The sequence below is a fragment of the Pseudorasbora parva genome, chromosome 25 (genome assembly GCF_024679245.1).
Source record: "Pseudorasbora parva isolate DD20220531a chromosome 25, ASM2467924v1, whole genome shotgun sequence".
In the NCBI taxonomy this organism is placed as follows: domain Eukaryota; kingdom Metazoa; phylum Chordata; class Actinopteri; order Cypriniformes; family Gobionidae; genus Pseudorasbora; species Pseudorasbora parva.
In genome coordinates, this window is record NC_090196.1 from 4,503,298 (window position 1) to 4,516,287 (window position 12,990).

The window sequence follows — 12,990 nt, forward strand, 5'->3', positions numbered from 1 at the left end:
CGAGCTCCGCTTCACCTTCGTTGCTCTGGTTGGTGTAGCGCTATCCTATCGCGTGCAGAGGGAGTTTGAAAGACAACCGTTTATCCGCCCCTCAGATTGAGCTGTCAATGGTGAGTTTCCAGACCAAACATCTTGATGTGGGTCTGGCTTGTCAGGCTACCTGCAGAGGCCTTTAAATGGTCTCTCAGTCTAGTTCTGGAGGCTACACAATCATGAGGAAGACTGCTGACTTGAAAGTTATCCAAAGACGACCATTGAAACCTTGCACAAGGAGGGCAAGACAGAAAAGGTCATCGCAAAAGAGACTGGCTGTTCACAGAGCTCTGTGTCCAAGAACATTAATAGAGAGGCGAAGGAAAGGAAAAGATGTGGTAGAAAAAAGGAAAAAAAATGTACAAGCAATAGGGATAGCCGCACCCTGGAGAGGATTGTGAAACAAAACCCATTCAAAAATGTGGGGGCGATTCATAGAGAGTGGACTGCAGCTGGAGTCAGAGCTTCAAGAACCACTACGCACAGACGTATTCAGCTTTCGCATCCCTTGTGTCAAGCCACTCTTAAACAACAGACAGACAGCATCAGAAGCACCTCGCCTGCGCTAAAGACAAAAAGGACTGGACTGCTGCTGAGTGGTCCAAAGTTATGTCCTCTGATGAAAGTAAATTTTGCATTTCCTTTGGAAATCCGGGTCTCAGAGTCTGGAGGAAGAGAGGAGAGGAACACAATCCACGTTGCTTGAGGTCCAGTGTAAAGTTTCCGCAGTCAGTGATGATTTGGGCTGCCATGTCATCTGCTGGTGTTGGTCACTGTGTTTTCTGAGGTCCAAGGTCAACGCAGCCGTATTCCAGGAAGTTTTAGAGCACTTCATGCTTCCAGCTGCTGACCAACTTTATGGAGAAGCAGATTTCATTTTCCAACAGGACTTGGCACCTGCACACAGTGCCAAAGCAACCAGTACCTGGTTTAAGGACCATGGTATCCCTGTTCTTAATTGGCCAGAAAATCTATGGGGTATTGTGAAGAGGAGATGTGATATTCCAGACCCAGCAATGCAGAAGAGCTGAAGGCCACTATCAGAGTAACCTGGGCTCTCGTAACAGCTGAGCCGAGCCACAGACTGATCGACTCCACGCCTCGCCGCATCGCTGCAGTAATTCAGGCTAAAGGAAACCCGACTAAGTATTGAGTGCTGTATATGCTCATACTTTTCATGTTCATACTTTTCAGTTGGCCAAGATTTCTAAAAATGCTTTCTTTGTATTGGTCTGAAGTAATATTTTAATTTTCTGAGATACTGAATTGGGATTTTCCTTAGTTGTCAGTTATAATCATCAAAATTAAAAGAAATGAACATTTGAAATGCATCAGGATGTGTTTAATGGATGCATATAATATTCAAGTGTCGCTTTTTGAATGGAATTTGTGAAATAAATCAACTTTTTGATGATATTCGAATTATATGACCAGAAACTGTATATATCTCTGAATATCAATCTGAGGTTGAAATTGTTTAACATACAGAACGTTTAATTATGCAAACACTGTATGCACATTAAAACACAAAAATGAGCATAGAATAAAAATATTTTTTACTATTTAAAAATAAATATCAATAATAATTTTATAGAAATGTTATACAGTTTTATACAGTAGTTTACAAGCATTTCAATTATGAAGGACATTTAATGCATTTTAATGTACATTTTATTTTATTAAAAAATATTTTTCATCTATAAAGAGGAAAAGGAATGACATATGTTAAGACAATATATATATTTTTTAATGAAGTTTTGTAATTAAAACGTAACTTTTGATCTCTTATAGATGTTCTCATGTGAGGGGTTTGCCATCAGGTTTTTCCGTACGTGCTCCAGAGATTCTGCAGGCCAGTCTGGAATTCACTCACAACCACACACACATCGAGTCCAAACACACACACACACGGGGCAGAATATCTCCCTGTGGGGCAGGTGAGCTCAAAAACATGTTTTCTGTTTGTTTTGTTTTTGTTAGTTTTTTTTTCCTGCTGTGTTCTTCACAAATATTTGCAATTAATTCAGCTGGAAAGTTTCAGGCTTGTATCCTGAATGGCATGTTACGCCAAAAGCAAATAGAGCCAGTGCACACCAGCTTCAATGCCAATGGACACATTGGGTGTGAACAAGTGTTCTCACAATGTTAGATGTTCAAATATTAAAGGGTTAATTCACCCGAAAATGATTTCATTTCATGATTTCATGATTTCATACACCCGTAAGGCTTTCGTTCATCTTCGGAACACAAATGAAGATATTTTTGTTGAAAGCTGAGAAAGGCTTCAGAAAGGCCTCCATTTGCATTCAGTACGTTCCCACTGACCCACTCACAAGACCCATAAAGGCACTAAAGACGACATTACAAAGTCCATCTCACTACAGTGGCTGTACAATCATTTTACCAGGCGGCGAGAATAGTTTTTGTGCACAAAAAAAAATCTAAATAATGACTTTATCCGCCAAGTTATTGTCTTCCGTGTAGGTCTTCGATGTGAACTCATGCGATAGCGGCTCCTCCTCTTCCGGGTCATGTATTCAAACGGTGGAGCTGCGTCATATTCTCGCGCATGCGTCGAGTTCACGTCAATAATTTGGTGGATAAAGTCGTTATTTCGATTTTTGTGCGCTCAATAACTTTTCATCGCATTGTAAAATGATTGTACAGCCACTGTAGTGAGATGGACTTTGTAATGTCGTCTTTAGTGCCTTTATGGGTCTTGTGAGTGGGTCAGTGGGAATGTACTGAATGCAAATGGAGGCCTTTCTGAAGCCTTTCTCAGCTTTCAACAAAAATATCTTCATTTGTGTTCCGAAGATGAACGAAGGTCTTACGGGTGTCCAACGACATGAGGGTGAGTAATTCATTGAATAATTTTCATTTTTGGGTGAACTAACCCTTTAATCTTAAATGTATTAAGTGTACAAAATCCCAAAGTAGATTTACATTTACATTTATGCATTTAGCAGACGCTTTATCCAAAGTTACTTACAACTGAGAAGTACAGGAAGTGGTCTGTCATGAAGAGGCAAAGACACGCAAAAAGACATTCCCTAAATACAAAGACCTAACCCTACCCTTAAACCTACCCATCCCACCACACCTGTCCCTAGCTCTACCCTTAAACTGACCCACACCACCACACCTGACCCTAACCCTACCCTTAAACTGACCCACACCACCACACCTGACCCTAACTCTACCCTTAAACTGACCCACACCACCACACCTGTCCCTAACACTACCCTTAAACTGACCCACACCACCACACCTGACCCTAACTCTACCCTTAAACTGACCCACATCACCACACCTGTCCCTAACTCTACCCTTAAACTGACCCACACCACCACACCTGACCCTAACTCTACCCTTAAACTGACCCACACCACCACACCTGTCCCTAACTCTACCCTTAAACTGACACACACCACCACACCTGTCCCTAACTCTACCCTTAAACTGACCCACACCACCACACCTGACCCTAACTCTACCCTTAAACTGACCCACACCACCACACCTGACCCTAACTCTACCCTTAAACTGACCCACACCACCACACCTGTCCCTAACTCTACCCTTAAACTGACCCACACCACCACACCTGACCCTAACTCTACCCTTAAACTGACCCACACCACCACACCTGACCCTAACTCTACCCTTAAACTGACCCACACCACCACACCTGACCCTAACCCTACCCTTAAACTGACCCGCACCACCACACCTGTCCCTAACTCTACCCTTAAACTGACCCACACCACCACACCTGACCCTAACTCTACCCTTAAACTGACCCACACCACCACACCTGTCCCTAACTCTACCCTTAAACTGACCCACACCACCACACCTGTCCCTAACTCTACCCTTAAACTGACCCACACCACCACACCTGACCCTAACTCTACCCTTAAACTGACCCAAACAACCACACCTGACCCTAACTCTACCCTTAAACTGACCCACACCTGACCCTAACTCTACCCTTAAACTGACCCACACCTGACCCTAACTCTACCCTTAAACTGACCCACACCTGACCCTAACTCTACCCTTAAACTGACCCACACCACCACACCTGACCCTAACTCTACCCTTAAACTGACCCACACCACCACACCTGTCTCTAACTCTACCCTTAAACTGACCCAAACAACCACACCTGACCCTAACTCTACCCTTAAACTGACCCACACCACCACACCTGACCCTAACTCTACCCTTAAACTGACCCAAACAACCACACCTGACCCTAACTTTACCCTTAAACTGACCCAAACAACCACACCTGACCCTAACTTTACCCTTAAACTGACCCAAACAACCACACCTGACCCTAACTTTACCCTTAAACTGACCCAAACAACCACACCTGTCCCTATCTTTACCCTTAAACTGACCCACACCACCACACCTGTCCCTATCTTTACCCTTAAACTGACCCACACCACCACACCTGTCCCTATCTTTACCCTTAAACTGACCCACACCACCACACCTGTCCCTATCTTTACCCTTAAACTGACCCACACCACCACACCTGTCCCTATCTTTACCCTTAAACTGACCCACACCACCACACCTGTCCCTATCTTTACCCTTAAACTGACCCACACCACCACACCTGTCCCTATCTTTACCCTTAAACTGACCCACACCACCACACGTCCCAAACCCTACACTTAAAGTTATCCATCCCATCACACATGATCAAAACCCTACCCTTAAACTGACCCATATCACCACACCTGTCCCTAAAACTACCCTTAAACTGACCCACACCACCACACGTCCCAAACCCTACACTTAAAGGGTCATGAAACCCCAAAACACTTTTTTTGAGATGTAAACAGATATGTATAGGCTGAACATCATTGAAAACACTAAGGGTACTCATTAATGGTATGCATATGTGAAAATAGTTATTTTTGCATTTTTCAGAGCGATTTCTGTCTTCCGGTTTGAAAAGTTTAGTCGGAGCAACGTCACAAATGCTGACGTCGGCACGGCCTTTTCGGCCCAAGTATGGGCAGCTGGGCACATGCTGACGTCGACCGCTCTGAGCAATTCTCGATATATATTCATGACATAAAGCTCATTCAGTCCAATCCCTGCGCTGTAGTATGCATACAAGATAATTTAGTTAATATGCATGAGACAGTCACTTCTGTCAGGCTCGTCTTACATCATTATTGTAGAGATATGGTGGGGAAGTTTTGGAAGCAGCGTGCGGAAAAGTCACGGAGGAAAGCTATAGGCGTTGTGCTGATACGAAGTAACGTAAAGGGCGCCGAGCGAGCTGTAAGCGGCGCCGTCTGTGGAAGCTTTTGCTACAAAGGCTCGGTAAAGTAAAATTCACCTGAGGAATCGCACGCCGAACCTGCAAGCGTTGACTATCTATGTCAGGAGTGCAAAATAACCAATCTGTAATCTGTAGGCCAATGAACAAAAGCCACGTCCTCTCCGTTTTATTTGTCGTCACAGCCATGCACTAAACTGCATGTGTTCGGGCTCTTAGTGAAACAGTGTGCTGCATATTTGGACAAATATAGATTTAGCTGCCGAGTGATAGACAGCGCGGATCGTCACGGCAACCCAGCGCGCGTCGCTCTGTGCTTCAGATGCGCGGTCGAGACTAGCCTCAAACACCTTCGCTTTTACCCCGATCTAGAATTACACATCTCTTATCACATCGCATGTTGGGTGGTTCACGTTCTCTTATCACGTCGGCGCGTTGTTCATCTTGCCAAACAGCGTGCATATTTGGACAAATATAGTTTTATCACGTTTGCAAAATATTTCGTCATGCAGAATAACATTTTTTTTCATTTCTCACTGAATTATGCTGGTTTGAACTTTGAAGAGCTGAATGATTTGCGATCTCTGCTGCACGCCACTCATAGCTCTCTCATTCGCTGTACTCATCCCTCATTTAATCTCTCTGTGGTAAACAATGCCAACGTGAACCTACTGACAGACACCACTCCCCTATTTATGCAAACATTCCCTCTTTCCACACAATACCATCCCACCTTTTCACAGTCGACCACTCCCCTTTTAACAAGCTTTTTCAAATCGAAGGTGTGAAAAAACACCGCTGCAGCAGGGGGGTTTCATGACCCTTTAAAGTTATCCATCCCATCACACATGATCAAAACCCTACCCTTAAACTGACCCATATCACCACACCTGTCCCTAAAACTACCCTTAAACCTACCTATCCAACCACACCTGTCTCTAACCCTACACTTACTTCAGTGCTGGGAAGATGAATATTTGCAAATAATATATATATATACTCACCTAAAGGATTATTAGGAGCACCATACTAATAAGCCCCTTTCACACTGCGATTCCGGCAAATACACGGATAATGCGACCCGGCATTTGTTCCCGGGCCGCTAGATTTGGCCCATTCACACTGCCAGCGAAATACCGTAATATGTGTGCTTTCACACACAACCCGTAACGGTCCCAGATCGAGTTGACACGTGACATCCTGATGTGACGTATAACGGCGAGCGATCTCCGCTTCAGCGCGGATAGTAAGGAGCTCCGTGGTCTCAACTTGTGTCCAGTTTGCGCACATTTCTGCTTGTTTAATTTTAATTTATTTTGTATATGAACACTCTCTGCGTTTAAAACACCGACTAGCTCTTCTGGCACTGCAGGGTTGTATTATTGAAAAAACAAGCTCTAGGAGTCGCACGATAACTACGCACCCGTGCGATAACTACGCACCCGTAAAAAAGCATTAGTTTGGCTTTTTTTCACACAGCGCTGGTCCCGGATCGAACCCCGCAATGTTACTAGGTCCCCGACCCGGGTTCAATTCGGTAATCAATTCCGGGACGTGGTTGCTTTCACACAGAAGGCGACCCGGCAATGTTCCGGGAATATTGCGGGTCGGACATGCAGTGTGAAAGGGGCTATACTGTGTTTGACCCCCTTTCGCCTTCAGAACTGCCTTAATTCTACGTGGCATTGATTCAACAAGCTGCTGAAAACATTTAGAAATGTTGGCCCATATTGATAGGATAACATATTGCAGTTTATGGAGATTTGTGGAATGCACATCCAGGGCATGAAGCTCCCGTTCCACCACATCCCAAAGATGCTCTATTGAGTTGAGATCTGGTGACTGTGGCGGCCATTTTAGTACAGTGAACTCATTGTCATGTTCAAAAAAGCAATTTAAAATGATTCAAGCGGAATCGAGGCGCGGAGGCTTCAGTTTCTGAGAGGGGTGCTGCAGGCTTGGTCTATACCAGCGTATCCCGCCCTTGCACCGCGGTTCATCTCACATCTGATGCGCATCTTTAATATGGGCTGTAACTTGAAAATAATGCTTTATGTATGTTTCTGACGATGGATACACGTGCTGGCTCCTCAGTGATACGTTACAACAGCGATGATAAAAGAAAAATGTGGGCAAAGCGGTCTGTCTTTGTAAACTGTTCAATGCATGCGAATGCTGCCGTATGTCCGAGCTGATATTTTCTCCGTCATCACCCGTGTGTAGCCAGAAGATGTGAATGAGAACTTGCGTGCGCTGAGAGAAGATTATCTCTGTCCACTCGTCCCAAAGCGCGCACTCGTCTCACAGCGCGCAAATAGTGAGTTATCTTCTAAGTCTTGCGATTGAATGGACAAACTCACGCAAAAAGTATGTCAACATGTCCATCTTGATGAGTATCCTTAGCAGACATAGGCTGCGTCCGAAACCTGGAAAATGCAGCCTTCGGAGGACACATTTGAAGGCAGAAAGGTATCAAGCAACGTCCGAATCTAATGTTAGCTTCACTTCCCAGGGTTGCCAACTCTCATGCAATTTGGCGTGAGACACGCTTTCAGGCTCTATGTCATTCTCTCACTCCGCCCAATTTAATCGTATGCCAAATTGCCAAACCTGCTTTTGATGTTAAACAAAAGTAAGCTTTTAATTTTTTTAAAAGTTTTAATGTGAAATTCAAACAATAAATAGCGTTTTGGCACTAATGTGGCATATGTTAAAGCCAGAGGCATTTGAAAACGGAGTTGCCTCAAGCTCTCGTCTCCCTGCGGCACGCGCTGGTCACGTGGTTCCTGGAGCGCTCAACATTTCCAGCACTGTGTCACTGCATTTAATGATGCCCTAGTTGTGGTTTATTTAAGGGCAAAAATTGTCCAGATACAGTTTTACAGGTCCATTTATAACCCTATAAATTGTCCCTAGGATGTAATCTCTGTTTTTGCCTTATTTGGAAGAGTCATGAATATTAATGTTGAGCTCTGCTCTGATTGACTTATTTCAGCAACTCACAGCTCAGAGCAGTTCAGTGAAGCGGCTCGTGAGTCCTGACCGTCCTGACAGAACACAGACCGACTGAATGACACGTTTGCGTGCTTCTAGTAAACACAGAAACTGGCGAACGGCGGTCTTTCGAATCAGCTTTGACCGCGACTCTGGAAGATTTGGAGTTAAGCTTTTCTCTGAGAAAAGAACAAAGAACGGCACTGAAGTCATTCTTAAGAAGGGAAGATGTGTTCGGGGTTTAGCCGACCGGATACGGCGAATGTTTAATCTGTCAACGAGCTCTGCTTCACCTTCGTTGCTCTGGTTGGTGTAGCGCTATCCTATCGCGTGCAGAGGGAGTTTGAAAGACAACCGTTTATCCCGCCCCTCGGATTGAGCTGTCATGGATTATAAACATCAACCATGTCTGTTGACATTTTTTATCTGTGGGAAGGGTACTCTCGTCTCCTGCACAGCCTGAACATGAAGTGTGTCCATGAGCAGCTTATTTTGATGATTCGGCTCCGTCAGTTCCGCCTGACAATGAACATGTTCGGACAGATGCAAATGTTGTCTGCGTGCATATAAATGATCCCCAACACTTGCGTCACTGTTGGGTTTATGTTGAGAAGCACTTTTTTCTGAGATTTGGATTCACGAGATTTACATATGAAGGAGGAGGCAATGGTGTTTGAGACTCAGTACAGCATAGTGTGCATTGATTAAATCAACTATATTTACAGGATCGTTTTATTATGGAGAGTGATGGAGATGCAACATTGATAACATTAATGTTATTCTTGTATTTAGCCCTCAGGTATTCCTTACTGTTTGGTCACACTCATACTCATTGATGACAAATGTAACCACACACCTTTACCATTTTTCAATTAACTAAATGTTCTATATTTTAATTCAGTAATATTTATTTAATATTTTAAGATCTTTTGGTGCTAAATAATATTTGTTCAATAATTATTGTTAATTAATGACCACTTAAAAAAAAAAATCTTCTAATATTTTTCTTATTTATATTACAATTAGTGTAGTAATTAAGGTTAAAATAGAGAATTCCAATTAAAGGAGGCAAATTAGAGTCATTGTGTGGCTTAAAAATAATAATGTTTATTTGTAATGCCATTACCCAGTCTTTGCATTCTAATCTGCAACTCGGCCGTCATTATGTTAAGCCCGCCCACCGACTCTATACACGATGTGATTGGCCTGACCAGAGTTTGGTTTTTCCAGCTCACAAGTCTATGAAGAGTTGCTAGATGATTAGATTATCAATTCGATTTGCTGCTGCGAAGCCCCTTTCACAGAGATTCCAGAAAATACACAGAGATGTATTTGTTTTGGCATTGTTTAATTTTGGTTCATTTACACTGCCAATGATTTTCTGGAATCTTTGCAGGATTTTCACACACATCCTGGAAGGACATGTGACATTAGGATGTATTGTTTAATGTGTTTGTGTGTGTTTAACGCATCTTAAGTTTGCTTATGATGTTTTTCTTTTATCGATTTGGCATTGAGCCTGCCTTTTGTTCACACAGGGCGTGTTCCGGGACTGATCCCGGCAATGTTACTAGGTCCCCATACTGGGATCAATCCCGGGACAATTTTGCATTAACACAGATTAAACTTTAGCAACTTTTATGGCAATTTCTGAGATCAACACTCTGTGTGAAAGGGGCTTGGATAAGTTGTAGATATTAAGTCCTACCCTCCACCGAGAAACACGTCATGAAGAGAACAGATGTTCATGTTAATGCAAAATTGTCTTAATCACACAGAACATAAAAAAACTCCTCCAAAGTAGTTAAGCTGAAGAATGATTTCTTTTAAGGTTTCAAGTAAGTCAAAAGTGTGCACATAGAGTCGTCATTAGTCCTCTTTAACCTGTTCAAATTAACTATCAGTTTCATTCATTTTCTTTGCAGATATTGTAAAATAAGGCCTAGTTTAGTTGTTCTGATAAAGAAATGTTTTCTCCTGCTGTCCCGATTTAACTGAACTATAATATTCTTGCAGCCATCAGCTGGTGTGCAGTATCCCAGCAGCCTCTAGATGTCACTGCTAACGGCTATAAACAGGGAGTGACGAAAAAAGCTTTGGGCACAGTGCAAGCAAGGTGATCTCATAATAACAAATCACTTACATTCTGAGAATATCATATTGATGACTCGCAAGATGTTGTGCTGTATGCATTCAGAATAAAGGGACAGTAGTCCAATTACCCCATGATTTACTCTCCCTCAAGCCATCCTAGGTGTATATGACATTCTTCTTTCAGACGAATACAATCAGAGTTTGAAGCTCAAAAAAGTGCATCCATCCATTTGGGTCCAAAAATAACAAAAACTACGACTTTATTCAGCATTGGCTTCTCTTCTGGGTCAAACGTTTATGAATCAGCGTATTGATTCATGATTCGGATCGTGTGTCAAACTGCTGAAATCACATGACACTGGCGATCCGAATCATGAATCAATACGCTGATTCATAAACGTTTGACCCAGAAGAGAAGACAATGCTGAATAAAGTCATAGTTTTTGTTATTTTTGGACCCAAATGTATTTTGGATGCTTCAAGAGACTCTAATTAACCCACTGATGTCTCATATGGACTACTGTGATGATGTTTTTATCCCCTTTCTGGACATGGACAGTATAGTGTGCATACACTTGCATACGCTCTCGGACTAAATATAAAATATCTTAAACTGTGTGTGAAGATGAACGGAGGTCTTACGGGTGAGGAACGACATTAGGGAGAGGAGTTAATGACAGACATTTCATTTTTGGCTGAACTAACCCTTTAATAAAGGCCTTCTGAAGCAAATCAATCGGTTTGAGTAAGAAAAAAATATCCATATTTAACACATTCTAAAGTAAAATATGATATGAAATATGAAGGACCGTCTTCTGTATTCAACTTAACGGAAAAAGTGTAACTGGCTCAGCGATGACTTTGGATGTAGCGTATGCGTTTTGAACTGTGTGAGGTGTTACACTTTCTGTGTAAAAGTTGCATAAGGCATTCTGGCCGAAGCTAGATATTTTACTTTTTAAAGTTTAAAATATGGATATTAGTTTTTACACAAACCCATCGATTCACTTCAGAAGGCCTTTATTAACCCCCTGGAGCCATGTGGAGCACTTTTATAATGGATTGATGCACTTTTTGGGCTGCCATTATAAAGCTTGGATTAGCCGGGACTCTTAATATAACTCTGGTTGTATTCGTCTGAAAGAAGAAAGTCATATACACCTAGGATGGCTTGAGGGAGAGTAAATCATGGGGTCATTTTAATTTTTGTCACTTTGTCGACAGTATCATATTTCATATTTCAGTTTGATATTTCTCCATATGTAGGTCTTTAATCAGTAAAGTGGAGCTCTTTCATTCGTTTCTGAAACTGGTGGCAGCAACTGAAGACTCTCAGCTTCCAGAGACCCTCCGGTGAGTGTTTTCATACAGACCTGGAATAGTTTTACTCTCAAGTCAAGTCACCTTTATTTATATAGCGTTTCATTCAATACAGATCGTTTCAAAGGAGCTTCACAATGATAAGAGGAAAATAATGATTCAGTGATGCAAACAGAGTTCAGTTCTGCCGTAGCGCAGCTCTAAAAAGACAATAGTGTCATTGTTCAGCTGAAGTCTGTTCGGTGTTGATTCAGTTCCACTCAATAACTGTGTGAAGAATATCAAATATGTTAATTTCATCTCTAAAGCAGCTCTGCAGGAAACGGGGACGTCATCGTCCAGCTCACTTCAGTTCTCATCCAGTAGTGTCCGTGCAGTCAGATCAATAACATTATTGAATATTAAGTGTCTCATTTATAAAACTTTGCGTAGATTTCATCCTAAAAGTGTACGTACGTACAAAAGCTAGATTTTGCGTACGCACAAAAGAATCAGATTTATAAAACCATGTGTACGCCAGAACCTGCGCAAAAATCCCTTTATAAATCCCAGCCAGCAGAAGATTGTGCGTACGTGCATCTCCACCCTATCTCCTCCCTAAAATCACCATATATTCGCCTTATTCACCTGGCGGCCATTTTGAAAACTCTAACGCCGTTGTGGGGTACACAAACCCGGAAGTTGGACTCCGATACAGTACTAATCAATAGCAGCATTCTGTGTCACTCACTTTCTGCCTGCTGTGTGTAACAAAATCATGTAATGAATCACTGATAATATGTTTATGCATATAGTTTTCATTTGTTAATGTTTTTTAATTTTCCCCCTATTGTAATTTCTAATGTTTTGCCCTTTTCTGGTACGTTTTTCCATACTTACAATATACAAGCAGGCCATTTGTATTCCTCCATACCAATAAATGTACATAGTAACCATTTACAAACCTAGACCAGTATGCCTATCAATGTTTTTGAATGACTTATTTCTTTCTGATGTTCTGACCAGTTGTCAAGTTATGAAAGACATCATCCATGTGTAATAAAATTGTACTTTATTCTTTAGATAAATGGACATTTTATATATATGAAGATCCAGTAGCTTATACATACACACATCTCCCACATGTAAATTAACTGTATCAACTATAATACTGATCTGCCCACGTTGACACTATATGATAACAAAACATCACCGTTTTCTCCAGAATGACTGCAGCCGAATCAAATTTTGTTGTCCTGTTT

The 12,990-nt window shown here is 42.1% G+C and overlaps 1 protein-coding gene across 1 annotated transcript in view; it reads left to right on the forward strand.

Annotated features, from left to right (window-relative positions):
* adat1 (adenosine deaminase tRNA specific 1) overlaps positions 1–12,990 on the forward strand; it is a 32,735-nt gene that overhangs the window by 11,505 nt on the left and 8,240 nt on the right. The window contains exons 7-9 of the mRNA XM_067436479.1: positions 1,825–1,970; positions 10,352–10,451; positions 11,696–11,782. Coding sequence (XP_067292580.1) covers positions 1,825–1,970; positions 10,352–10,451; positions 11,696–11,782 — 333 coding nt within the window. The remainder of the gene's footprint in view (positions 1–1,824; positions 1,971–10,351; positions 10,452–11,695; positions 11,783–12,990) is intronic.